Source organism: Rhineura floridana, chromosome 2 (genome assembly GCF_030035675.1).
Source record: "Rhineura floridana isolate rRhiFlo1 chromosome 2, rRhiFlo1.hap2, whole genome shotgun sequence".
Taxonomy (NCBI): Eukaryota; Metazoa; Chordata; class Lepidosauria; order Squamata; family Rhineuridae; genus Rhineura; species Rhineura floridana.
In genome coordinates, this window is record NC_084481.1 from 224,087,821 (window position 1) to 224,114,657 (window position 26,837).

Below are 26,837 nucleotides of genomic sequence, written 5' to 3' on the forward strand. Positions count from 1 at the left end.
TGCCGGAAGCCTCAGGAGGGGAGAGTGTTCTTGCACTCGGGTCCTGCTTGCGGGCTTCCCCCAGGCACCTGGTTGGCCACTGTGAGAACAGGATGCTGGACTAGATGGGCCACTGGCCTGATCCAGCAGGCTCTTCTTATGTTCTTATGGTTATTGTCCCTGTAAAGTATGTTGAAGATTTTATTTGTATTGAATATTATGGAGGCTCTGACTTTCCCAGTTGAGTCTTCTTTACAGGTTTGCAGTCTTCTGGGGCCAATTGAGGCCTTGCAGTCTATTGCTCCAAAGAAAGTGGGCGGAGCCAGGGTTAAGGACCAAACCACCTTGAAAGGGCCAAAGGCCCTTTAAGGCAGAGTATAAATTCTTAAAAAACGAGCACACAAACCAACAAACAAACACTGGCTAACAGGAACAAATCCAAAGAATCATGGAAACTGTAGTACGACACAACAGAGAGATGGGGCAGTCCTTTTTATTTAAAAAAAATATGCATGTTAATTGTAAGCCACTATTGAAGGATTTAGATCCAGAAAGGAAGAATATAAACCATTGTAATACATAAAATGAGTAAAATATATTATTTCTGTACTACCTACAGTGGATTATAACAATGGCATCACCACCTTTTCTTTTGTTCGTTTATTTTGTTGGAATTTTTAAGAAAAGAAAGAGAAAGACTGGGAGGGGCGAGAATAGGGACAAAAGAGGAGAAAAAGGGACTTCTATATTCAATAGTGCTCCCCCATGTTTTAAGTTGATGTTAAAAGTGAGTCTGAAAAGATTGATATATACTGGTACAGAGGAAAAAATTTAAATCATTTTGCCAAAGAGAACTATCCATCATATAATAAAAACCAGCACTGGCAGTAATGAAATCCTACCATCTCCACAGCATCTCTGCCGTACTGTAATATGGTGTCTATCTTTAGAATTAGCTCCTTTGAGAATCAGAATTTGTTAAATTACTGCAATTCCCAAAGGTTCTTTGAAGCGCCATGCAAGAGATGAGAGGATGGCAGTTACTAGAGACAGCTGGAGAGGCCAAAAATAACTTCTACCAACTAAGTTGTATACAGAATATATTTTGCCATGGGATGGTCACATCAAACATATGCAACACTTATATTTATAACCATTGAGATGACAATCCTTAATGCACTTGTCCATACACCTTGTGTACTTTCAGTCCAAATCGTTCTTATGCAAGTACACAACAGCCTGAAGCTCATCCAACCATCATGCTAACTATCCAGAAAAGATGACAAAGCCCACATGCATTCATCTTGTACATTTTCTTCCATCATTATATTTTCAAGTAACCCCCAGATGTCCCTGTTAAAATATTTTATCTTCCCCTTTTAACTGTGTTCTTCTATTTCATCAGTCTTTTTTGTTTTTTAAGCTAGTTTGAACAGAGTATAAAAGATTTCCCAAACCTGGTGCCACCCAGATGTTTTGGACTAGGGGGAAGGGCCACAGCTCAGCGGTAGAGTATCTAGTTTGGATGCAGAAGGTCCCAAGTTTCCAGGTGGGGTTGGGGAAGACTTTTGTCTGTGTGTGATGGAACTCCCTAGATTACAGTGGTTCTCAACCTTTTTTGCTCCATTCCCCCCTTTCACCATTGTTCAGAATATAATTCCCCCTTTCCTAAAATAGTCTCTCATAGGGTGTCGACGTTTCGCGAGTGACGGTGGTGTTTCTCGTGAGAGAAAAATTTCTTAGTTTATATTATAACAGAATTTCTTGGAGCACTTTCTGGTCTTTAAATAATAATTTAATTTTGCAAATGAAAATAATGCTGCATGTTCAAGAATCGATTTCAATCTGTGACATTCAATAAACTTTATTGAATGTCGCAGATTAAATTAAAAACAAACTACAATTTTACAGATTGTACATAATCTACAGGACATCACACTTTGCTGAATAGTGGTCCCAATTCCCCCCCTGGAACCCTAAAATTCCCCCCCCGGGGGGAATTCCCCCCTTGTTGAGAACCCATGCCCTAGAATGAAATACAGGCATCTCTTCTTTTTTTGCTCCCCAAAGCAACCATTGTGAGTTTCCACTCACAGCAATTTTTATCAAAGTATGAGTACTGGCATCTCATTTTTTACTGAAAAAAGGACTGGGGTTGGGGAAGTTAAAGGTGCTGGGTATTAGCGTACAAAGCCCCAAACAGCTTGGGACCAGGATGCCCAGAAGATAGTCCCTCCCTTTATATATTCAGCTGATCACTTTAGTCTACAGGCCAGGGCCTCCTGCACATACCATCTCATCAGAAGGTCCATTCCATATGACATAGGAATTGGGTCTTTAGTGTAGCAGGAGCTATTTATTATTTAATTAATTAATTAATTAATTTGTGTCCCGCCCTTCCTCCCAGCAGGAGCCCAGGGCGGCAAACAAAGCACCAAAAAACTTTAAAACTTCATAAAAACAGATCTTAAAATACATTAATACAAAACAGCATTAAAAACAATTTAAAAAACAACCGTAAAAAAGGGTTAAAAACATTATTAAAAAACATATTAAACAATTCTGACACAGATGCAGACTGGGATAGGTCTCAACTTAAAAGGCTTGTTGAAAGAGGAAAGTCTTCAAAAGGCGCCAAAAAGATAGCAGAGATGGCACCTGCCTAATATTCAAAGCTACCCTTTGGAATTCCCTCCTTAAAAGGTGAAGTCTCTGTTGTATTTCCAGTGCCCAATGAAGATCTTGCTCTTTTAACAAGCCTTTTAAGTGGAGATCTTTCCCACTGTGCATCTGTATTGGAACTATTTTTAACTGTTTTCATATATGGAGTTGTTTTCAATGTTTGCATTGTTTTTATGTGTGGAACTGTCTGTAATTATTTTTATACTTTCCTTGACTTATGGTTGTAACTGTTTTATTTGTCTTATCATTCTATAATTTGTTGTTGCAACCCACCCTGGGACCTTATGGCAAAGAGTGGGTAAGAAATACAATAAATAGTAAATAAATAATAAAGACTCACAGTCTGAAACCATACAGAGATGTTGCCAGTCAGCGTATAAAACACCAGGCTAGATGGACCAAGGGCCTGACCCGATGGGAGTTGTAGATCAAAACGTCTGGAGGGCACAAGGTTGGGAAAAGCTGGTATATAAACTCTGACCTTGGGCCACTGCCTCAGCGGCATAACCATTAGCATCATAATGATGCTAACTGTTGATCTGTTATTTGTAGAAGGGAAAGAGGCACCAAACACTTGCTCTAATTGCATAGAAATTATTCCCGATTTCCAATCCCTGTGATTTTCCTGTCCAGCACTGCTAAACCAAACAAGAGATAATTAAGGTTTCCTGAATAGCACCCGCATTGCTAACTCTTTGCTTGCATGTGTGTGCAAGGATTAATGTTAGAACAGAACATCTGAATAAAAAGAGATACAATACCTGAAGGAGATCGCTGAGGTCAAGCAGCATGTCTGTGGTGGAGGTTAAGGAACTAAGTGTATACTCAGGCCTGCAGAGTTGCTATCTGATTGGCAACTGGGAAGAGAGACAAAAGCACTTTGTTCTGAATGTACATAAACAGGGTGCCTCATCTCCTTATCCTGGTTCATTAAGCGATGGTGGTTAGGGGTTTTCCAAGCATACGCACTCCACTCACACATAAGCGTTTTGCAAGTGTCTAGGAGTTTTGTCGTTGTTTTGTTAAGAACAAAGTTGCGTGGTGTTTAAGCCAATATACTAACCAAGAGCATCAATTTCAGGATGAAACTAAATGTTACAGGAGGTTGATCAAATTATAGGGGAAATGCTGGGGAGAAGGGTGCTTTATGAAATACACAAATCACACCTTTCACTTTCCCAAATAGCTTCTCCAGACTTTCTAAATACACTAAGGGGCTATCATAAAAGAGAGCCAAGCGTGCTCTGCTCACCCTCTGGAATTTAAGGACTACACTCCTCCTTTTCCCATAACATCTAATAAAACCAGACACACAGTGCAATGTCATTCACCACACTGCAGGTTTCCCCGCTCCCTTGGTGTAAAGTGATGGGGAGGAGCAGGGAAACTTGCTCTGAACAAGCCACCACAGTGAGTGGAACAAAATCATTTGCTTCTGAAGGCAGCAAGATACCCCAAAGAATTTGGCATGCCATATTTGAGTATCATCTGCAGGCATGTCTTTTTTTGTCGTTGGTTTCCATAGCATAAGAATGTAAGAGACGCCCAGCTGAATCTGGCCAAAGGCCTACATTATCTAGACCAGCATCCTGTCACAATCAGATGCACTGGTAATTCCACAAGTAGGATGAGGGCAATACTAGTATTCAGAGGCATGCTGCACAACTAGTAGCCATGAATAGCCTTACCTCCCATGAACTGGTCTAATTCCATTTTAAAGCCATCTTGTGGTAGCAAATTCAATAGTCCAAATCTGAGCTGCCTCCTCAGTGCTGCTCCTCCTTTTTTCAGCTCCAGGTCACTATCCACCAATGAGGCAGCATAGTGCATCTCTGCATGAGTCATGGCTCAGACTTGCTGTCTTTTGAAACAGGAGGAACACCCAGATCATGCAAAGACACAGCAGGAGTGCTCCTCTGAGAACAGGGAATTCTTACTGTTGTACATTTTAAAAATAAAACATTTTGGCAGAAAGAATGACAAATGCCTCTAATTTTAAAAACATAGCTCAGCTATCCAAAGGTTTGACAGACACAGATATATTGAACACCTCACTGCTTTGAGCAAGCTTGCTTCTTTTGTGGCTTATCAGCCAAATACCAATAGCACCCTCCTGCAGGAACAACTAATACGAGGGAATGTTTAATCAAGAGACCTCATTGATGCATTTACTCACAGGCACCTCTACCAATAGGATATCAGCTACTATCAACAACAAAAAGTTAGGTGTGCCTAAGTCAAATGGAACACAAGGAAAGTTAGAGCATTTGGCCAGGTTTTGCTCAATGGGATTTCAGAAGCAGAGCTGGCCTTTCTTGGGATCGCATCTATCTTTGGGGTACCACTCTCCCACAAAGACTACAGTTCATTTCAATAACAAGAATGACACCGGCTTTTCAAAATTTTCTGCTGATCTTGCTGTCCGCTGCAAGTGTTTTTGCCGGGGAGATCTCAGAGAATGACATGCCAAGTATAGTTATTTGTAAAGCACCATGTATCCATTATTTACTGTCTATGCGGCACTTTACAGGGTTTCATTACAGAAAGAGAGATCGCCATCCAAAAAAAACAGTATAATCGAAAAGTATTTTTATTCTTTATTTAATACATTTTCATTCCACCCTTCCTCCAAGGAGCTCTTGGTTCCCTCCCTCCCCATCTTATCTTCAAAATAATCCTGTGAAGCGGGGGGAGAGGGGAGCACCCAAAGGAGCTTCATCAAGGCTAGCTCCAGGTTTTTTGTTTTAAAAAAATTATATCCCGCCCTTACTCCCAAAGGAGCCCAAGGGAGCAAACACACAAGCAATAAAACAATTGCAATATCTTTTAAGAATTCCAATACAGGTGCAGGTTTGAAGGCGCTCTGGGCAAATTGTTCTCTTGTGAGCCCTCTTCGCTGTCAGTGGGTTGCAGTGGCCCAAGCAGCACTGAGTAGCTGGATCTCCCTCCACTTAAAAAAAAAAAATTCCCCAGTGCTCCAGAGTGATGCTACATCACTGTGAAAAATTAAAAGGATGACTAGATCCAGACACCTGGCTCTGCTTGGAGTGCCAGGTCAAAAAAAATTAAAGGAGGTTTAGGGCAGGGATCAGCAGTGGGCTTTACCCAAGTGCTGGGGCCTTGGCACCTGCCCAAGGATGCGGAACCTTTTGCACACAAAGCACATGCTCTAGTACTGAGCTGGAAGTAGTTTTGATCAGCATTGTGATGGTGAACCTTTCTAGTTAGCGTAATGCAACTCAAATCCAAAGGATGAGATGGTCCTGTTCTAGGATGTACTAAAAAACACATATCCAACCTCTTGTACCCTAGAACAGTTTTGCCTCTAGTGTATTCAGCCATACTGGAGACAAGAACACAGCCTTCATGCCATAATGTAGGCCATGAGCCTTCCCAGCCCCATTCAAGGAGTGCCACAACACCCAGCTTCCTACTGGTCACCTATGGGTCAGGATTATTTTTATTCACCCAACTTCCAACAGTGAGACTTTGCAAACTGCACAGTTTGAGAGGCCTTTGCAAAGGCTGGATAAACGTTTAGAGCGACTGGGGTACTCAAACAGAACACTAGACAAATAATACAATGTATATTAATCATTTTCTTCATGCAAATATTTCAGATTATGAAATGTTTTCTTAGCTTGTGCCAGCATTAGAAAACTTCAGCGCTTTGATGTATTAGTCAAGGCTGCCTTTTTCATAATTACAATCTTTCTTTCAACTAAATAAAGAATGAAGTAGATCTTAGCCAGCACATTTCAGTTTAAATATTGTGAATTCAACAAAACAAAAAGATATGAATAAAAACAAACGCACACTCAATTTGATAAAAGTTAAGTGCTGTAAAATTATACTGCACATTGCAGACCATTTACATTGGCATAATCTTAATGAAGTAAATAAATATTTGTACAGAGCTTTCAAGTGTTGAAGTGCTCCCCATGCATTACCTAGTTACAATCTTCATAAAATAAGGCTTACAACAACTCTGAAAAGTAAGTCAAGTGAGAGCCCGGGGAATGCAGTGGTTAGAGTGCTGGACTAGGACCTGGGAGAGACAGGTTCAAATCCCCACTCAACCATGAAGCTTGCTGGGTGACTTTGGGCCAGTTACTGTCTCTCAGCCTAACCTACCTTACAGGGTTGTTGCAAGGATAAAATGGAGAGGGAGGAAACATGTACACCACCTTGAGCTCCTTGGAGGAAAGGTGGGACAGAAATGTAAATAATATTAATATTAATATCTTATTTCAGGTGGAGGGACTAAGGCCAAGGGAAGGAGGGTAGCTTCCCTAAGACCACCTAGGATGTTTGTGGCACAGGCCAGATTTGAGCCAGGGATTTGCAGCTCAGTATCTTTACCACTTCTCTATAATGAGAACCCATCAGAAGCAGACACAAAAAAACTCATTGAACTTGCTGATTTTTCTTTTCCTCCTGTGAGCAGTTCACTGCAGAGAAATTCAGAAGTCTTTCTGGAGATTTAAGGATGCTCCCCTGTCACAAGGCCCTGCTTCTGCCACAATAGCTTGTAAAAACCTTAAGTCAGTTCTTAAGTGAAGTCAACCCCGACTGTCTACATCCATACCCAGTATCCCACCTGCATTTGTTAGCACCACAGAATATATATAGGAGCCTAGCGAGAGAGGCAAAAGATCCGTTACACAAAGCCCACCAGATCAGATGGGCTGCACAATCCCATCCAGCCCGGGGTGAACCCATCACATAGATACGCCCTTAGACAACTGCTTTACCAGTGGAACAAGAGGCCGAGGTTTTATTCCTGCTTTCAGGATACACGGAAATAAATCATTTTGCCTGCCTCAAAGCTGTTTCTAGCTATCCCCTTTATGCTTTCTCATTCGCTGAGATCATGTGGCAGGTTTGGTCTCCGTGGTCCATGAATACACCAGGGCTGTGGAGTCAGAAGCAATTTTGGGTGGAGTCACAATCGGTAGAAATGTACTGACTCCGACTTCAAAATAAAATTAATATTTTAATATTAATATTACATTTGCCATTTATGAAGGAGTCAGAGTAGGAGTCAGACAGTAGAAAAATTATATACATTTGCCATTTATGAAGGAGTCGGACAGTAGAAAAATAGAGGAGTCGGAGTCGAAGGTTTGACATACTGACTCCACAGCCCTGAAATACACCACTGTTGCTTCCTTCCGTATAAATGAAGGGTTGCCCATATTTATTATTATTTCTTATATTTATATCCCACTTTTCCTCTAAGAAGCTTATGGTGGTGCACACAGTTCACCCCCTTGCATCTCATCCTCACAACAACCCTGTGAGGTAGGTTAGACTGAGAGACAGTGACTGGCCCATGGTCACCTAGTCAGCTTCATGGCTGGGTGGGGATTTGAACCCTGGTTGCTCAGATTGTACATAGGGGAAAAGTTGAAGCACTGCCGTTCTAGATGGAGTTGCATTGGCTTGGATCCAGAGCCCTGTGTGCGCAACTCCACTCAGGAGGACACTCCCACTGGAAGAGGGGCATTTCCACTGAGTCTTCCTCCTGTATACCCCTGAAAAGATAACTCTAAAGGTTTGGGAACATCCCAGAACAGTGTGGGAGATTCTGTGTGCGGCTGCAAAGAAGACAAGGATAAGCAAAAAATGCTTCCCTCCCACTACCACACACTTAGACCAGCGAGGTCCAGGTTCAAATCCCTGCTCAGCTCTGAAGCTTACAAAGCAACCTTGGGCAGTTTAGTATTTCTCAGCCTAACCCTGTCACACTACCCTATTCTTGCAAGAATTAAAAGGGAAAGGGAGGGATACCATGTATACCACCCTAAATTCCTTGCTCCATGAATGGAATAGAAGTATAATTAATAATAATAATACTTAATGGCTGGATCTAGGCATCTCCCTTTGGGAATAGGAAGGGCATCCTTCATTTTGAAAATGATATTCCAATCCAGCAGAGGCTGCTGCTCCACTAACCGAATCTTCCATGAGCAGAAGAGGAGGCAGGTTCACTGATTCCCTCAGCCCGCCTGCCCCACACACACTTCCCCCTACACACTGTTCTGGAGGATTCCGCATCTCTTCAGCAGACTTTTCAGGGGGCATATGGGGAAAGAGGAATTGCCAAAAATTGCCTCCTCCCTTTTTTGCACCTGGAGGAGAATCTAGTAAGGATTGTTCTGCCAAAGGGATGCTGGATCCAACCCAGTGTCAATACAGTGAGTGTGTAGGAGCATTCAAACCATATCACATACATACTCTTTCACTGTAAACATATACGCGCACACAAAATGCCTCGCACATCCACAAACCTTAAGGGAAAAAATGGAACCACCAATGATACAGCCAGTGTGGTGTAGTGGTTAAGGTGCTGGACTACGACCTGGGAGAGCAGGGTTCGAATCCCCACAAAGTCATGAAGCTCATTGGGTGGCCTTGGCCCAGTCACTGCCTCTCAGCCTCAGAAGGAGGCAATGGTAAACCTCCTCTGAATACCGCTTACCATGAAAACCCTGTTCATAGGGTCACCATAAGTCGGGATCGACTTGAAGGCAGTCCAGTTGTGTTGTAATGATGGCTTAGAACAACAAAGTCTGAATGGAAGACTACAACACTGTATCTGTGTTACATATACATAAACAGCAATATTGTTTGATGGAAGAGGTTCAGATATCCATTCAAGATTAAGAAAATTTCAGAGCACAGATTTTAGGCCTGCCTGCAGCAGTATCTGATAATACTGCAAAGGGGAAATGTGTCACTTTCTATCCATGGGTTGGCCTGTATTATACAAGCTGTGAGAGTAATTATCAATAGGAAGCAGTTGTAAAAACACCCCTTTGTTTTTAATCTCTCTCTTAAAAAAAAATACACAGTTTGGGAGACTGTGAATCACAGAAAGAGTGACTTCATCCCCAGCAACATGCTGGGATAGAAAATGTCAGGAGGAAGGAGCAAGTAGTATCTGGGATCTTTACTGAGGGTAGAGTGCAAAACACAAAACAAGATTTGTCCATCCCACCCACCCCCAGTATGATCCATTTTAACATAATCCACACAAAGACTGAGACCCCAGCATGAGGTCAAGCCCCCTTTGTTGCAAGATTATCCCTTCTGGCTAAACCATTTGGCAGAGCTATTTATATACAGACATATAATACCCATAGCAAAAGGAGCTATATAAAGAACAAGGCACAGCCAAATGCAGCCGAGTTCAAATCTAACTGTAAATGTCTAACTGGCTACAAAAGCTGGGAAAGAACCCTGGAGATTACCTCATGCTATTGTGTCCGATGGCGTCAGCAGGCCACAGTTTGTATCCAAACAAAGGCATGCAGGATTTGCACATCACAAAAATATTTTGAGGTGGAGTGGAGGGAAGAACCCGGACAGCAAAGATTTTAGGCTCTAGCCAGGCCCAAACTCCAAGGTTGATAAATATCAATGATTTTTTAAAATAATAATTAAAAAAACAGGTTTTTTATTTAAATCAGATCTTTATATTTAAATCGCATTTTCTATGAATATGTTAACAACAGTTTATAGGATGGGAGATAACCTGATCTAGTCTGCAGGTGGTATTCATGAAGTGCACGCTCACACACTCTTTCTCTCAAGGTCTTGCCTCTCTCTGAGTGCAAAGACAGAGAAGGACAATGAATAGAGAATTTGGGGAGATGGAGTAGATCTGAAAAAGGAGGAGACTAATGAAATGGTAATCCAGCTCTTAACAGCAGTAGCCACTTCTGCAGATGTAGAAAGAATTTTTTCTTCCTTTGGATTAATTAATTATAAATTGAAAAATAAGTTGGGAACTGAAAAAACAGGAAAGTTTTTATTTCTTTTCCAGACAATGAACAAGGAAAACAAAGGTGAAGAAGACTGAGTTAACTATGCCACCCAATATTTCAAGTTTCTCATGTTGACTTGGTTGAAATTGCCTGAATGTTATTTTTTTTTAAACTTTACATTTATCTAAAAACTGAAATAGTTAACAATTCAAAAATCCATGTGCACATTTTGTTAATGTTGTTTGTTGAAGAAGAAAACTAACCAGGAGAAAAAACAACCTTAGAACAATTTAAAAGCTTGTTTGGTGGTGCTGATTCTGGCACATCACGACAAAAAATATGATTAACTGAACAGTTGGAGCGCATTCAGCTCCTGAATGACTTTAGAAGTTCATTCTGCTTTAGTGCTAAAGTGACCAAATTATCATCCCATTTTTGATGAGAATTAACCTGAAAACAATTCAGAATAACTGCTTAGTGTGCACCTACATATCTGAATATATATTAAGGTTATATTAAACAATAATGTGTCTACCGCCATACTACCCTGATCTCGTCTTATCTCAGAAGCTAAGCAGGATCAGGCCTGGTTAGTACTTGGATGGGAGACGACCTGGGAACACCGGGTGCTGTAGGCTTAGAGGAAGGCAATGGTAAACCACCTCTGAATACCCCTTACCATGAAAACCCTATAACTATATCCAAAAAAGATTCATAGGGTCGCCATAAGTCATAACTGACTTGAAGGCATGTAACAAAATAATAATGTACTTCTACTAAAAAAAAAGACAACGAAATAGAATCTTCCTCACTATTGATTTAGAATCATAGAATTATAGAGTTGGAAGGGGCCTATAAGGCCATCAAGTCCAAACCCCTGCTCAATGCAGGAATCCAAATTAAAGCATACCCGACAGGTGGTTGTCAAGATGCCTCATGAAGGCCCTCAGGGTTGGACAGCCTACCACCTACCTAGGTCATTGGTTCCATTGTCGTACCGCTCTGACAGTTAGGAAGTTTTTCCTGATGTTCAGTCAAAATCTGGCTTCCCGCAACTCGAGTCCATTATTCCATGTCCTGCATTCTGGGATGATCAAGAAGAGATCCTGTCCTTCCTCTGTGTAACAACCCTTCAAGTACTTGAAGAGTGCTATCATATCTTCCCTCAGTCTTCCCTTCCCAAGGCTAAACATGCCCAGTTCTTTCAGTTTCTCCTCATAGGGCTTTGTTTCCAGTCCCCTGATCATCCTTGTTGTCCTCCTCTGAACCTGTTCCAGTTTGTCTGCATCCTTCTTGAAGTGCAGTATCCAGAACTAGACACAGTACTCAAGAAGGGGCCTAACCAGTGCCGAAGAGAGGGGAACTAGTACTTCACGCGATTTGGAAAACAATACTTCTGTTAATGCAGCCTAAAATAGCATTTGGCTGTTTTATAATCACATTGCACTGTTGGCTCATATTCAGCTTGTGATCAATGACAATTCCAAGATCCTTCTTGCATGTAGTATTGCTGAGCCAAGTATCTCCCATCAAATAACTGTGCATTTGGTTTCTTTTTCCTAGGTGTAGAACTTTGAACTTATCACTGTTAAATTTCATTCTGTTGTTTTCAGCCCAACGAACCAGCCTATCAATATCACTGAATTTTGTTTCTGTCCTACAGAGTATTAACTATCTCTCTCAATTTTGTATCATCTGCAAATCTGATAAGCATTCGCTGCACCTCCTCATCCAAGTCATTAATAAAAATGTTTTTTTTATATAGTTTTTATTCAAATTTTTCCAAAAAACAAACAAAACAAAGTAAGAAAAAACATAACAATACTACAACAAAAAATAAAAATAAAATGGTTGACTTCCGATTTGTCACAGATCAGCTATAAGTATATAATATACATCAAACCTGTCCCTTAATATGTACATACAGAATCCCTTTTCTCCATAAGCTGTCTTAATTAATCATCAAATCCCAGTATCATCATTTTATTTTGATCTTTCGACAAAAAGTCTAAGAGAGGCTTCCAATCCTTAAGGAATGTATCTGTCGATTTTTCTCTAAGTAAACACGTCAATTTATCCATTTCTACTAAGTCCATTAATTTCAGTAGCCATTCTTCCATTGTTGGTATTGATTCCATTTTCCACTTTTGTGCATATAATAATCTTGCTGCCGTAATCATATATAATAATATTCTTCCATATTTCTTTTCTATTTGTTTATCCATAAAACCCAGTAAAAAAAATTCTGGTTTTGACTGAATATTTATCTTTAAAATTTTTTGCATCTTCCTACCTATCTGTGCCCAGAATAATTTCGCCTTTTTACATGACCACCACATATGATAAAAAGATCCTTCTTGTTGTTTACATTTCCAACAAACATTAGAGACATTACTATACATTTTTGACAGCTTTTCTGGAGTCATGTACCAACGGTACATCATTTTATAAAAATTTTCTTTAAGATTATAACATAATGTAAATTTCAAGCCTTTTTTCCACATATTTTCCCATTGATCCATTTGTATGTTATGACCAAAATTTTTTGCCCACTTTACCATGCACTCTTTTACTTGTTCTTCCTCCATATCCATTTTCAATAAAAGTTTATACATTTTTGCAATTATGTTTTCATCATTTGTATACAAACCTATTTCAAAATCAGATTTACTTATTTCAAACCCATACATTTTCTTGTCCATTTTATATCTTTCTAACAATTGTAAATAGGCAAACCAATGAAAACTATATCCTTCCTTTATCAATTGTTCTCTCTCTTTCATTGTATATTCTCCATGTACATTTTCTAATAGTTCTTGATAAGTTAACCATTTCTCTTTTCCAGACATTTCTCTTCTATAAAACGCTTCTTGACTTGAGACACATAATGGTATTTTCGAATAAAACCTTGGTTTGTATCTATTCCATATTTTCAACAGAGAACGTCTTATAAAATGATTGTTAAAGTCTACGTTTACTTTTACTTTGTCATACCATAGATATCCATGCCATCCCCACTTCAGATTGTGGCCCTCCAAATCCAATAGTCTTTTATTCCTCAATAAGATCCATTCCTTTATCCAGACTAAACAGCAGGCAGCAAAATAAAGTCTCAAATTTGGTAATCCCAGTCCTCCTCTTTCTTTAGCGTCTTGAAGTAATTTAAATTTAACTCTTGGTTTTTTTCCTTGCCATACAAATTTAGAAATATCTTTTTGCCATTGTTTAAAAGGTAAATCAGAGGATATTACAGGTATTGTTTGAAACAAAAACATCATTCTCGGTAATACATTCATTTTTATCACAGATATTCTACCCATTAATGACAGTTGTAGTTTATCCCATCTTAGCAAGTCTTTCTTAATCTCTGTCCATAATTTTTCGTAATTATTATGAAACAGCTTTGAGTTTTTATTTGTCATGATGATGCCTAGATATTTCAACTTTTTTTCTATTGTAAAATCTGTCTTGTCCATTAACTCTTTCTGTTCCCTTAAAGTTAAATTTTTCACCAACATCTTTGTTTTTTGATTGTTGATCTTAAATCCTGCTAACGGTCCAAATTCTTTTAATTTGTCCATCAATATATGAATTCCTTCCAAAGGGTTTTCTAGTACAATTATCAAATCATCAGCAAATGCTCTCAATTTATATTCTTCTTTTTTTATTTTTAATCCCGAAATCCTTTTATCTTGCCTTATATCTCTAAGCAGCACTTCTAAAACCAGAATAAATAAAAGGGGAGATAATGGACATCCCTGTCTTGTACCCTTTTGTATTTCACATGAATCCGTTAAGTCTCCATTAACAATTATCTGGGCCTTCTGTGATGTATAAATCGATCTGATCCATTTTATAAAGTTGTCTCCAAAATCCATTTGCTCCAAAACCTGGAACATAAATTTCCAATTCAAATTATCAAATGCTTTTTCAGCATCTAAAAAAATCAAAGCTGCTTGTTTATCATTTCGTTGTTCTAAATATTCCAACACATTCAAAACATGCCTGACGTTGTCACGTAATTGTCTTTTAGGTAAAAACCCTGATTGATCTTCCTGAATAAATTGTTGCAATATTATTTTCAATCTTTCAGCCAAAATCATTGTAAAAATTTTATAGTCATTATTCAGTAGAGATATTGGCCGATAATTTTTTGTTTTAGTTAAATCTTGGTCCTCTTTAGGTATTAATGTTATATTAGCATTTTTCCAACTATCCGGTATCTTTCCCTCTTGCAAAATAGAATTCATTGTAGACTGTAAGGGTAGCAAGAGTTCTTCCTCCAAACATTTATAATACATTGCAGATAGCCCATCTGGTCCTGGCGCCTTTCCTAATTTAATTTTATTTATAGCTTCAGATATCTCTCTTGACGTAATAGGGCCATTAATAACTTGTCTCTGAAAATCTGTAATTTTCGGCAAATTCTGTTTAGATAAATACTCTTCTATTTTTTCAGATGGAATTTCTTGACACTTATACAATGTTGAGTAATATTGATGAAAAATCTTTTTGATTTTTACATTATCTGTCAGCGTCTCATCTCCTTCTTGTATCTTTAAAATAATATTTTTTTGACGTTCTTTTCTTAATTTATATGCTAACCATTTCCCAGGTTTATTTGCAAATTCAAAAGTCCTTATTTTAAAATTTGCCTGATGCTCCTTTTGATCCATCATCTTCCTTCCCCTCCTCTGCATATCCTTGTTGACTTTGTTTCCCAGGAACTATATCCATATCTTTGAGTTTATCTTCTTCCATATCTTTTGAAGCTTTTCTCAAGAAGTCCCTTGCTTTTTGAACAGTATTCAGTCTGTATTTCTGTTGTCTGAATGTAAAAATCACTCCTTCTGGAACGACCCACCTAAATTGAATTTTGCATTGCTTAAGTTTTTCTGTAAGGAAAGCATATTCTTTTCTCTTACGTAAAAGTCTAATAGGAATTTCCTTCATCACCAGTATTTCCTTACCATCAATTTTAAAGGTATATTTAAAGTGTTGCTGTAAAACCATATCTCTGGTCGTCTTCTTTACGAAATGAACAAGCACATCTCTTGGAATTTTTTTCATTGTTGCATATCTGGAGTTAATTCTATAAACTTTGTCTATTTCAAATTCCATCCTATCTTCATTCAAGTCCAGAAATTTTACTAAAGCATTAACAATTTTATCTCTAATGTCTTCACCTGTTTCCTCAGGGATTGCACGGAATCTCAAACAATGCTCTTTATTTCTCATTTCAGTCACAGCTAAATAGTCCAAATTTTTTTCTGGTTCCAGATTTAGTATATCTGTTCTATTCTCCAAGGTTTGTACCTTTTCTTTAGTATTTTTTGCATCTTCCTTTATTTGCCCAATTGTCCCTTTAATCTCATCCACTTGTGTTTTAATATAGTCTTTTATATCTGTCAATTCAGTTTTCATTTCCTGTTTCATTTCCTGTTTTATAGCATTAATCCCTTCCATTATTTTTTGAAACATTTCTGGGGGTATATCCTCTTCCTGTGTATCAATAGAACCTCTTCGCCCCTGGGCCTTGGTTGTTTTTTTAGTTGTCATTTTCAAAAAGAGGCCTTTAATTTCTAATATTAATCACTGTTTCAGAACCTAAGGGCAGTCTATTTCTTTTCTTTTTTTCCCTCCACCAAAAAGAAGAGTTAATATTCCAGGCCTATTATTGAAATCCAGCCAGCACAACACAGTCCTTATCTGCTTCCAAGAATGCAAAACAATTCTGGTTGCCAAGACTAAACAATTAGTAGCATATACGAGCAGCGGATTCATCCAACAAGAAATAGTCCAAAGAGAAAAATAGTCCAAAATATAATAATTACCTCTCATCCGTTTTTAAACTTTAAAAGTCCAAATTCAAGCCAGCTTTTTGTCGTAAAAAAAGTATATAAGTTGTTTATATTTTCTTTCTTCCTTAATTATATTTAAAAGAGAAAAAGTATGACTCACCCAGGTTTCTCAATTGCTGATTCATAAACAAATCCCTTTTATTGCAGTAATTTAAGCCGAATGATAAGGTTTAGGCAGAAGTGGGCTCGCTGGTTAAGAACGTTTTTTTTTGAGAGAAGAAAAAACGCTTCGCTTTGTTCCAGTTCAGCTTGCGTGGAATTCCTGACTCCGTCTTCAGCCGATCGGCTTGCCTTCTTATCTCAGGAATTTCCTGATCAATTCCAGCCGCCGACAGGTCATTAATAAAAATGTTGAAGAGCACTGGGCCCAGGACTGAGCCCTGCAGGACCCTGCTTGTTGCCTCCTCCAAGTTTGAGAAGGAACCATTGATAACCACTCTTCGATTTCGATTCTGTAGGCAACTGTGGATCCACCTCATAGGTGTTCCATCCAGCCCACATTTAGCTAGCTTGCTAATCAAAATATCATGGGACACTTTGTCAAAAGCTTTACTGATATCAGGATATATTATGTCCACAGCATTCCCACAGTCTACCAGGGAGATTACCAGATCCAAAAATGAGATAAGGACTCTTTTTCTCATTAGGGTCGCTTGCCATGGAAGCTTACTTACCATTGTTCTGAGTTTATTAAAATCAGCTTTCCTCAAGTCCAGGGTACATGTATGGCTACTTTCAGGTTTTGCCTCCTTTAAAATCAAGACCTCAAGAATAACACAATAACTTTCCCCCAGAGTTGCCATAACTGCCACTTCATCCACTAAGTCATCTCTGTTGGTTAGATCCAAGTCAAGGATAGCCGATCCTCTAGTTGATTCCTCCACTTTATGTAGGAGAAAGTTATTGCCAACACAAGTTAGGAATTTCTTGGAGGGGCCATGTTTGGCAGAATTTGTCTCCCAACAGATATCAGTTAATTAAAGAGCCCCATTACTACTTCATCATGCCTCCTTGAAATATTGGCAATTTCCTTTGCAAAGGTTTCATCCTCATATTTGCCTTGATTGGGTGGTCAGTAGCAGACTCCAACCACCATGTTTCGTTTATTCCTTGACCGATTTATTTTAATCCAGATACTCTCGGTGGAGCTACCACACTCATTCATCCTCCTGTATTTCTGTGCAGGGATATATGCTCTTAACATATAGTGTAACTCCTCCTCCCTTTCTATTCCTTCTGTTCTTTTTGAACAAGTTATATCCTTCAACTGCTGTATTCCAGACACAGGAGTCATCCCACCAAGTTTCAGTTATACCTATCAAGTCGTATTTACCCTCCTGTATTAAAGAGTTCAGGTTCGTCATATTTGTTTCTCACACTCAAGGCATTTGTATACAGACTTCGAAGACCATGTGATGTACGGTCTGGCTTCCTTCCTCTTATGAAGACTATTATTGGGCTCCATTAGAGCCATTATCTCAGTTCCTGTTACTGTACATAAGCCTTTTTCAGTCATTATCACCAAGTTTACGTCTCCCTCTCCCTTCAGTTTAAAGCTCTCCTGATGAGGTTCTCCATGCTGTGGCTAAACACATTCTTCCCAGTCCTTGTGAGGTGCAATCCATCGCTTGCCAGCAGTCCATCTTCCAAGAAGTATAGCCATGGTTCCAGTATCCAAATCTCTCACATCGGCGCCACATTTGTAGCCAGTCATTTACCCAGAGTATTTTTCCTTTCCTTTTCTACTCCTCTTCTAAGTACTGGAAGGATGGATGAGACAACTATCTGGGCCCCAAAGTCCTTGAGTTTCCTTCCCAGAGCTTCAAAGTCTGACGTGATTTCTTCATAGCTCTGCCTGGCTGTTTCCACATGGATGAGAAGAAAGGGATATGTATCAAGGGGCTTTATGAGTGATAGCAACCCTCCAGTGACATCTCTAATCCATCCTCCAGGGAGACAACATACCTGGCAAGTCCATGGATCTTCTCGGCATACTTGGGTTTCAATCTCATGTAGTAAGTAGGAAGTCTCCCACTACTACTACTACTACTACTACTACTACTACTACTACTACTACTACTACTACTACTACTCTTGTTGTGGAGCATGGTTTCATTGCCTCTGCTTGACTGAGCTTTAGCCTCTCGCTCGCTATCATGCAGGGTCTCCTGTGATTCTTCCTCTGCAGGCTGTCCTCCAGTCTCATCCTCAAGTGCCTGAAGGCAGTTCCATAGTTCCACCAGTGAAGGGTGTTTTCTAGCTCTTCTGGTTCTGTCATCCTTTTCCACAGAGTTTCCTCCACTTCATCGCTCCTCTCCACAACAGTCTCCTCTTCTGTTTCAACATGCTGTTCTTCCACCTCCTGTACTTCTTTGCTGCTGGTTCCAGCATTCTGTCTAAGAACTCTTCATCTTCTCTTATACCCTTGAGTGTGGCCACCTGCCACTCCAGACCTCTCACTTTTAGTTCCAACAATGTCACCAGCTTGCACGTGTTAAACATGCATGTCATGTTTTTCTCAGGCAAGAAAACAAACTTTGCACGCACCATGCAGGTCACTTCCACTGGAGTGTCCTTCCCGTCCATAGTTAGTTTCTTTCTTTCTTTCTTTCTTTCTTTTATTTCTAGTTGTATTGGAAAGGCCTGTGCTTTGTTCTGTCCTACTTCAGGATAAACAGGACAGTCCCACTGGTATGTTGTGCATGCTACAAGAAAAAGTTTTTGTTAGGGACCTCTGCCGCCAAACTCCTGTTAGCTCTCCCTCATCGCTTGCTCTTTTCTCTCGCTCTCTGAGAGCTGGCTAGCTTGTACATCCTCTGGACCAGCAGAGACATCTCCCTCTGCTCTGCTCAGTTAAGAGTCAAGAAACAGAATGAAACTCCCAGCACACACAGCTGCTGCTAGTTGCACTGAGCAGTTGTCAGGCCACGCTCCTACAACCAACAGCTGTGATTTAAATCAATTTGATTTAAATCAAATCAACCCTGCCAAACTCTGAGACAGGGACTTCCGGACTAGAGCAGAATAATGGCATAAACAATGGTTCTCCTGAGAACCTGCCTAGGATCAAGAGATGGGAGGTAATGTGTCTCCGCATACTCCAAGGATCCATTAGTCAAACTCTAGTGATCAGAACCCAAAGATCACACCGCACACCAGAGGCTTTTGAAGGTTCCCCTCCATTCCAAAGGAAACACTCAAGCTCAGCAATTCTAAAACAATTACACCTAATAAAATGACATGTTAAAATGACATGGCCGGGTAGCCTTGCTGAAACAAGGTGCCAAAAACAATACAGTGAAGACGCCTGCCTAATATTTATGGGCAGGGTTGTGTCTGGAGTACTGTGCCCAGTTCTGGGGGCCACATTGTAAGTCCACTGACTAGATGGAGGGAGTATGTCCAGAGAAAACTGTCCAGGACTGCAAGGAGTCTGAAAACTAAGTCGTTTGAGAACAGTTGGAAGAGTGAGGTATTTTTAGCCTGAAGGAGGTTAAAAGGAGACACAACAGAGGTCTTCAAATATTTGAAGGCCTGCCATGAAGAAGCCAGAGGACAGGACTAGAACCACGGGGTAGAAATTGCAAGGAAGCAGATTTCAGCTAAACATTAGGAGAAACTTCGTAATAGTTGGTCAAAGGTAGAACAGACTACGTTGGGGGGTCTCTTTCGCTGGAGATATTTAAGCAGAGGCTAGATTAGCATCTGTCAGGGATGCTCTAATTGCATCCTGCACTGAAGATCCTGCATTGAGGTAGGGTTGGACAAGATGACTTCAAAAATCTCTTCTAATTCTGATGGTGCATGCAAGGCACATACTCTGCTATTGAATTAAGATCCCATCCTATGTTTTATGGGTTGTCAACCCACCCACAATGCACAGACAAGTGATTGAGTAACTGGAAGCAACTAATTTCTGGAAGCTTGCACCTCACAATTTTTAAAACCATGTCATCTCCTTGTTTATCACTGTTTTCTGAGTAACACTCAAAAAACTCTACTCAGCGTTACAACTGAATAACCATCCTAACAAACAGAACTTCTCCTTCATTAATTAACATAAAGCTAATATAATTAATGAAAAGCGATGAAGTTATTTATTTAGACTCATTAATTGACACTTTTAGTCTACATCAACAATCAAGCGCACAGCACAACTAAACAACAAAAAATAATCAGATAACAAATGTAGTTAACGATACGTTTAGAATCAACTTTACAATTAATTGACCACAGAGAGATACTTGCTGCTTATGTGCCCTGCACACAAAAGATGCTTTACCACAAATACAAAACTGGTCCTTGTAATTGCACCATGAGAGCAAAGTCAGAGAGGCTGTGCCCGTGTTGTGGATAAGTATATAAAGGTGTGTATCATATATTCCCTTCAATGAAAAACTAGTTATTTCAAAACAAAGAGAAAAGATTTTCAGTTGGAAAAGCAAAGATGCAAACCTGTGAAATGAGTTTTTTTTCCTGGAAGCTGGAAAAATAAGAACAGCTGAAAAAGACAGTGATGGCAGCCCAGCTCTCCTAGCGAGTGGCCCTGAGATCAGCTTTTGACATGCACAGAGAAAACCGTTTTACGTTAAGACCAAATGTCTTTTCTCCTGTGCATGGAAAAGCTGATCTCAGGCGGAGCATACCAAAGCTGACCCATGTAGGGTGGGAACATCGCTGGGCTGATTGCACTAGTGATCTGGGAGAACGTGCTGTAGCACTCTCCTCCCAAAAGCTGCCTCTGCTGATGCGTATGTGTCATAGTGTTTAATAAATGTATTAGGTGCAGCCCATGTAGCTGCTCTACAAATCTCTGTGATAGATGTGTGGCGTGAGAATGCTGCCAATGTGGCTGCTGCCCTAGTTGAGTGGGCCACTATCCTGGCCGGCCGGGCTAACTTTAGAGAGGCGCAGGCCAGTGTGATACATGCCTTGATCTACCTAGCGAGCATGGACGAAGACATTTTCTTCCCTAAAGATGCTGGGTGGAAGGAGACAAATAAACTATCTGTCTGACGGAGATGTTTTGTTTCAGAGATTTACACTTTCAGGGCTCTTCACACACCCAGGGAATGCCGCGCTTTCTCTGTGGGGTGAATGGGATTAGAACAAAAAGAAGGAAGTACCAGCTCTTGCTGACAGTGGAAGGTAGACAGTACTTTAGGACGAAAAGAAGGGACAGTACATAGGACTACTCTATCCTATGAAACGCACAGAAATTCTTGTCAACAGACAGAGCATTCAACTCAGACACTCTCCGGGCCGAAGTAATGGCCACAAGGAACAAGACCTTAAAGGATAGGAGTCGTAGGGAAATTTGACTTAGGGGTTCAAAAGGGGGCTTTTGTAGGGCTGTTAGCACCTTGTGTAGATCCCAAGTTGGGTAACGATGGATCGCAGGAGGTGCTGATGCCATTGTCCCACATAGAAAATGCCTGAGTAACGGATGAGATCCCAGCGGTTTCTCCGGAGATGTAGACAGAACAGCCCAAAGGGCTGAAGCCTGGCATCTGAGAGTGTTTGGCCTAAGACCCAAGGACAAGCTATCCTGTAGGAAGCAGAGAATGTTGTTTATACCTGCTTTCCTTGGAATTAAACCATTGAGAAGGCCTTCCATGTAGTCTCATATATGCTAATTGTGGAAGGGCGTCTTGAGGCCATCATAGTTTCCACCACTTGAGCTGGAATGCCTTGTTTTAAGAGGCGTTGACTCTCAATCTCCAGACATGAAGCGCCAGCCATCCCGGGTCTGGGTGAAGAAGCTGTCCCTGCGACAATAGGTCTTCCCTGAGGGGAATTTGCCATCGAGGATTGATCGACAGATCGACGAGTTCCGGGAACCAGGGTCTCCTTGGCCACCAAGAGCTATCAGTAGAACTCTTGCCCTTTTGGTTCGGATCTTTAGAATTACCCTGGGAATGATCGGAAGAGGTGGGAAGGCGTAGATGGGGCCACTGGAACACCAGAGCATCTATGCCTTCCGACTCTGGTGTCACTTATCTGGAGAAAAATCTTTTCACCTGGTGGTTGAGGTGTGTGGCAAATAGGTCCACCTCGACTCTGCCGAAGCATCTCACTATTTCCTGAAAGGCTAAAGGGTGAAGCTTCCCTTCTTCCTGATGCACCTTCTGTCTGCTGAGCCAATCTGCTTGGCAGTTGTCCTTCCCCTTGAGCTATTCTGCGAGGATCAAGTCCGCACGTGTTTCTCTCCATTGGAACAGCAGGACAGCTTCCTTTTGTAGTTGTGGGGAGCGTGTGCCTCCCTGACGATTCAAATGTGATTTGGCCGATACGTTGTCTGTCCTGACCAGCATCGCCCCCAACCGTTTGATCTCCGCAAAGTTCCTCAGGGCTAGCCAAATTGCACAAAGCTCTAGAACATTGATTGGAAGTACCGACTCCTGTAGTGACCAAATCCCTTGTATCATCTGGCCGTCGCAAATGGCTCCCCAGCCTATCAGGCTGGCATCTGAGGTGATCAAGGTCCATGGAGGGTCCTGGAACGGCACTCCCCTTAGTAGATTGGGTTTGTGCACCCACCATAGCAGGGAGCGATGGACCACTGGTGAAAGTGCTACTTTCCTGTGATGCCTGGCCACAATGTTGCTTTGAAAAGGCAGTAGCGCCCACTGGAGTGGTCGAGAGTGGTGACGTGTCCATGGTGTAGTCTGATAGGTTGAGACCATCAACCCAAAGATACCTGCCAGATGCGCAAGATCTGCCCAAGGTGAAGATAGGAGCTGTGTGACAGCTGTAATTATCTTGTCTGCTCTGTCTTGAGCTAACGTTATGAGTCCCTACTGCGAGTCTATGGTGGCCCCCAAATGTATTATGTGGTGGGCTGGACAAAGCTGGCTCTCGGTTTGGTTGACAAGGAAGCTGTGATCTTTGAGGCATGCTAGGGTGATGTGCAGATCTTCCCAAGCCTTGTGGAGGGACGGAGACTGGAGCAGAAAGTTGTCCAGGTAGGGAAAGACATGAACCCCCTGTGTCCTAAGGTGTGCCACCAGAGCAACCATGATCTTCGTGAATACTCTGGGGGCAGATGCCAGACCGAAGGGCATGGCCCTGTACTGAAAGTGATCCTCCCCCACCTCAAACCGAACATCTGTGAGGAGGAAATACAGGGATATGCAGATAGATCGCCTTCACATCGATAGATGAGAGGCAGTCTCCCTTTCTCAATGCCTCCTTGATGGACAGTAAAGTTTCCATGCGGAACCTGCGGTATTTTATGGACTGATTTAAGTTCTTCAAATCGAGTACCGCCCTGAAAGTTCCGTCTTTTTTCGTGACGGTAAAGAATACTGAGTAGATTCCTGAAAACCTCTCACCTGTTGGAACAGGCTCTATTGCCGCATTCCGCAGAAGGTGGGCAATCGCTTGAAGAGCCCTTTCCCACTTGTCCGGTGATGTTGAAAGGGGGGAGGGGATAAACTTGGTTGGAGAGGGGGAGGTGAATTCCAGCCTCAGTCCGTATCTGAGAGTGTGCAGTGCCCCTCCAGCAGTGGGAACAGTGTTGAAGGCGTCCTCCCATCTGAGGGACCCTGGAGTCAGAATTGATGCTTATTCCCCCGAGACTGGGATCCAAAACCCAATCTATTGGGGAAAGGTTGTTGGCTTTTAGACTGGGTACGTTGCCTATTCCAGAAGTGACGGCTGGTACAGGACTCCTTTGCTCTTCCGAATGCCCTGGAGCCTTGAAAGTACTGGGAGGGCAAATAAGGATGGAAAGGTCTATGGAAGAATCTTTTGTCATCTTGTTTTTTGGCAGAAGGCATAGCTTTCTTCTTTTCCTTTGACTCCAAGACCCCAGCTAGGGCGTCATCACCAAAAAATTTGCCACCTACATAGGGCTCAGATGCAAGATTAGAGCGGGCCGCAGTATCGGCCTCCCAACGGCGTAACCATAGAGTCCTTCAAGTGAAAACACTCACTGCTAATGACCTTGCCGAAAGCTGCATGGCGTCCATGGATACATCTGCCATAAAGGTCACTGCTCTCAAGATTTTCAGAAGAGACTTCCAGATTCGAGCCGGATCCTGCTGTGGGCTGTCCAATAGGTCCTCTAGCCACAGCACGGATGCTCTAGTGAAGACTGAGGAGGCTGCTGCTGCACTGATAGAGCGCGCACTGGCTTCATGAATCCTCCTAAGGCCTAGATCCAGCTTGAGATCTGACGGATCCTTGAGGTGGGCATCCGAGTCTTTCGGGTTCAAGGACGGATCTAATAAATTGACTATGGGGGCGTCGACCAGAGAAACCTTGAGTTGGGTCCATTATGTGTTGTTCCAGCGTATATTTGTTGGCAGTTGCAACTGATTACTTGAACTGCAGCGGGGCATCAAATTCGGACTTGATCATTTTAGGCAACAGTGATGGAGGTTTTAGCACCCTTGACTTGGGTTTCAGGCCTGGACACATAGCCAAAATTCTAGATGCTGAGGGAGCAGGAGGATCTTCCAAAGAATTTAGGTTCAGAGCTTCCATTGCCTTGCACAGGAGTGGAAGGAAATGAGCCTTCTGAAAAATCCTATTGGTCACTACTTCCTCTGACTCTGAATCTCCACTCCATTCTTCCTCATCGAGGACAATCAGTTCATTGTCTGGGTCCACTGTTGCCTCCTCCTGAAGTAGAGGATGCCTGCCCTATGAGGCAACATAAGGGTCCGGTGATGCCCTGCCTGGTAGTTGGGGTGCGCTTGAAGAAGAGCGGAGTGTAGTGAGGCCCTGCGCCACTTGCACTCTTGAAGTTGGCAGAGTGGGTGCTGTGGCTGGTGTGTCCTGTGTGGGGTGTCGAGCCTCAGCCACTGATGTGGAAAGATCTCTGGCTAGATCCATTAGGAGAGAATCTCTCTGCTGTTCCTTTAATTGTCATAGCATGTGCGCTGATAAACTGTAGAGGTTGAGCATGAGAACAGTGTGGGTTGTGCACCACCCCCTGAATTTGGAGTTCCTGACGTGAAGAAGGTGAAACGGAGGATGCTTCACCCCTCTTCTCCTGTAACGCTTGGTGAGACGTAGCTGTCTTGAGGAAGCCTTCAAACTCCTCAGGAGAAGACAATGTAGAAAAAATCACCTCCAGGGTGGGCTGGAATTGGGTGCCTTCCTCTTCAGATAGGGATTCCAGGTCCCTCTGTGACCTGCACATGTTGCTATGAGCCTCCTTTGGTGTGGCCCTCTGTTCATCACCAGGCCGTTGCCTGTCGTGACTGGTTCCCCTAATTCTCTTAGGTGCCAGTCGTTGTGGAACCACCCTGCCCGCGACAGTACACGCCTCAGCCACCTTGTGCCTTTTGGAAGAGGGGGTGGCTATAACTACCTCCGCCTGGGATTCAATAGAACCTAAAGGCCCTAGGGCCTGGTTGGATTATGGCAAGGCACGACTTCCATTGAAATGTGAGGGTGCAGTGACGTAGATTTCTTTGGTGGGTGGTCTGATTTGAGTGTTGCCTTCCCCATGGGTGCAAACCACACTGCAGGTCTTATGGGGGCTAAAGGCTGTGGTAATATCTGGGCCAGGTGCTGATGAGCTGCGGGGGAGGGGGAATACACTTCCCCTGCAGCTGGAGCGTCCTGCTGAGGCCTTCTGCAGGTGAGAGGATGGAGGAGGGGATGGCAGGCACTCGGCATCCTGGTGAGCATGCTGCAAGAGGCATCCCCACTCATGCCGTGGAAGGAGGAGGCTGGTCAGGTGATTGCCGGTAGGCAGGCACAGACGTGCCTGAGAAACGAGGCAGGGGGTAAAGTCCAACGAAGAAGACAGTGGGCTCACAGCTGAAGCAGTGGGGCGGCTGTTTTGCGGTTGGCTCAGCACCACTGCGAAGTCCCGGGGGGGGGGAGAAGCGTAAAATGACAAACCCCTTTTTTTGTTTTAAACAAGACACACATAGGAAACAGTAAAGGAAGGAAAAAGTACAGACACACAATAGGAAAAAAACAAAAAACACCAAACTATACAGGCCTGAACGCAGAGAGGAGCTAGATCAACCGTTCTTGGTGGAAGGCAGAAGAGAAACTGAAATAAGGAGCTGCGCAGAGCAGGAAGTCCTTGTAAAAAAACAAACTCTTTAGCACTCTTCTGCCTTCGACCGCTAAGTGGAGCTTGCTACACACCTGAGATCAGCTTTTCTTTGCACAGGAGAACAGCACTCTCTCGCTCTCTGTGTGTGTACATGCACACAATAGGATAGACGATAGAGGGACAGAGGGATAGATAGCACTTCCAAATGTTCAAGGTGCTTCACATGCATTATCTTATTGCAATCTTTTCAACTTTATTGTAAGTTTATAATTCTGTGCTCTAAGCAACACACAGGTACTTCTCTCTCCAATACCAAGTGAAGGTTTTTCAAATAGCTGTGAGGCAAAAGCATTTTTTGTGTGTTTCATAATCTGTACATAAACATTCTCCTTGAGAAGCAATGTGCATAAGAATATTATGCTTCAAACCTGTACACACTTCACTGCGAGTACCAATGAACACAGTGGGACTGTTAGATATTTTATGAAATATGTTATTATCATTAGTAGGCAGGTTTTA

The 26,837-nt window shown here is 41.9% G+C and overlaps 1 protein-coding gene across 5 annotated transcripts in view; it reads right to left on the reverse strand.

Moving 5' to 3' along the window:
- The window catches only part of BRF1 (BRF1 RNA polymerase III transcription initiation factor subunit), a 298,365-nt gene that overhangs the window by 203,831 nt on the left and 67,697 nt on the right, over window positions 1-26,837 (reverse strand). For 3 of the 5 annotated variants that reach the window (XR_009760784.1, XM_061612347.1, XM_061612348.1), the window contains exon 4: window positions 3,423-3,454. The exons of the other annotated variants lie outside the window; for them this stretch is intronic. Coding sequence is in view for 2 of the 3 variants with exons in the window: in XM_061612347.1 (XP_061468331.1) it covers window positions 3,423-3,454 (32 nt within the window). In the remaining variant the exon portion in view is untranslated. The remainder of the gene's footprint in view (window positions 1-3,422; window positions 3,455-26,837) is intronic. 5 annotated transcript variants of the gene reach the window in all.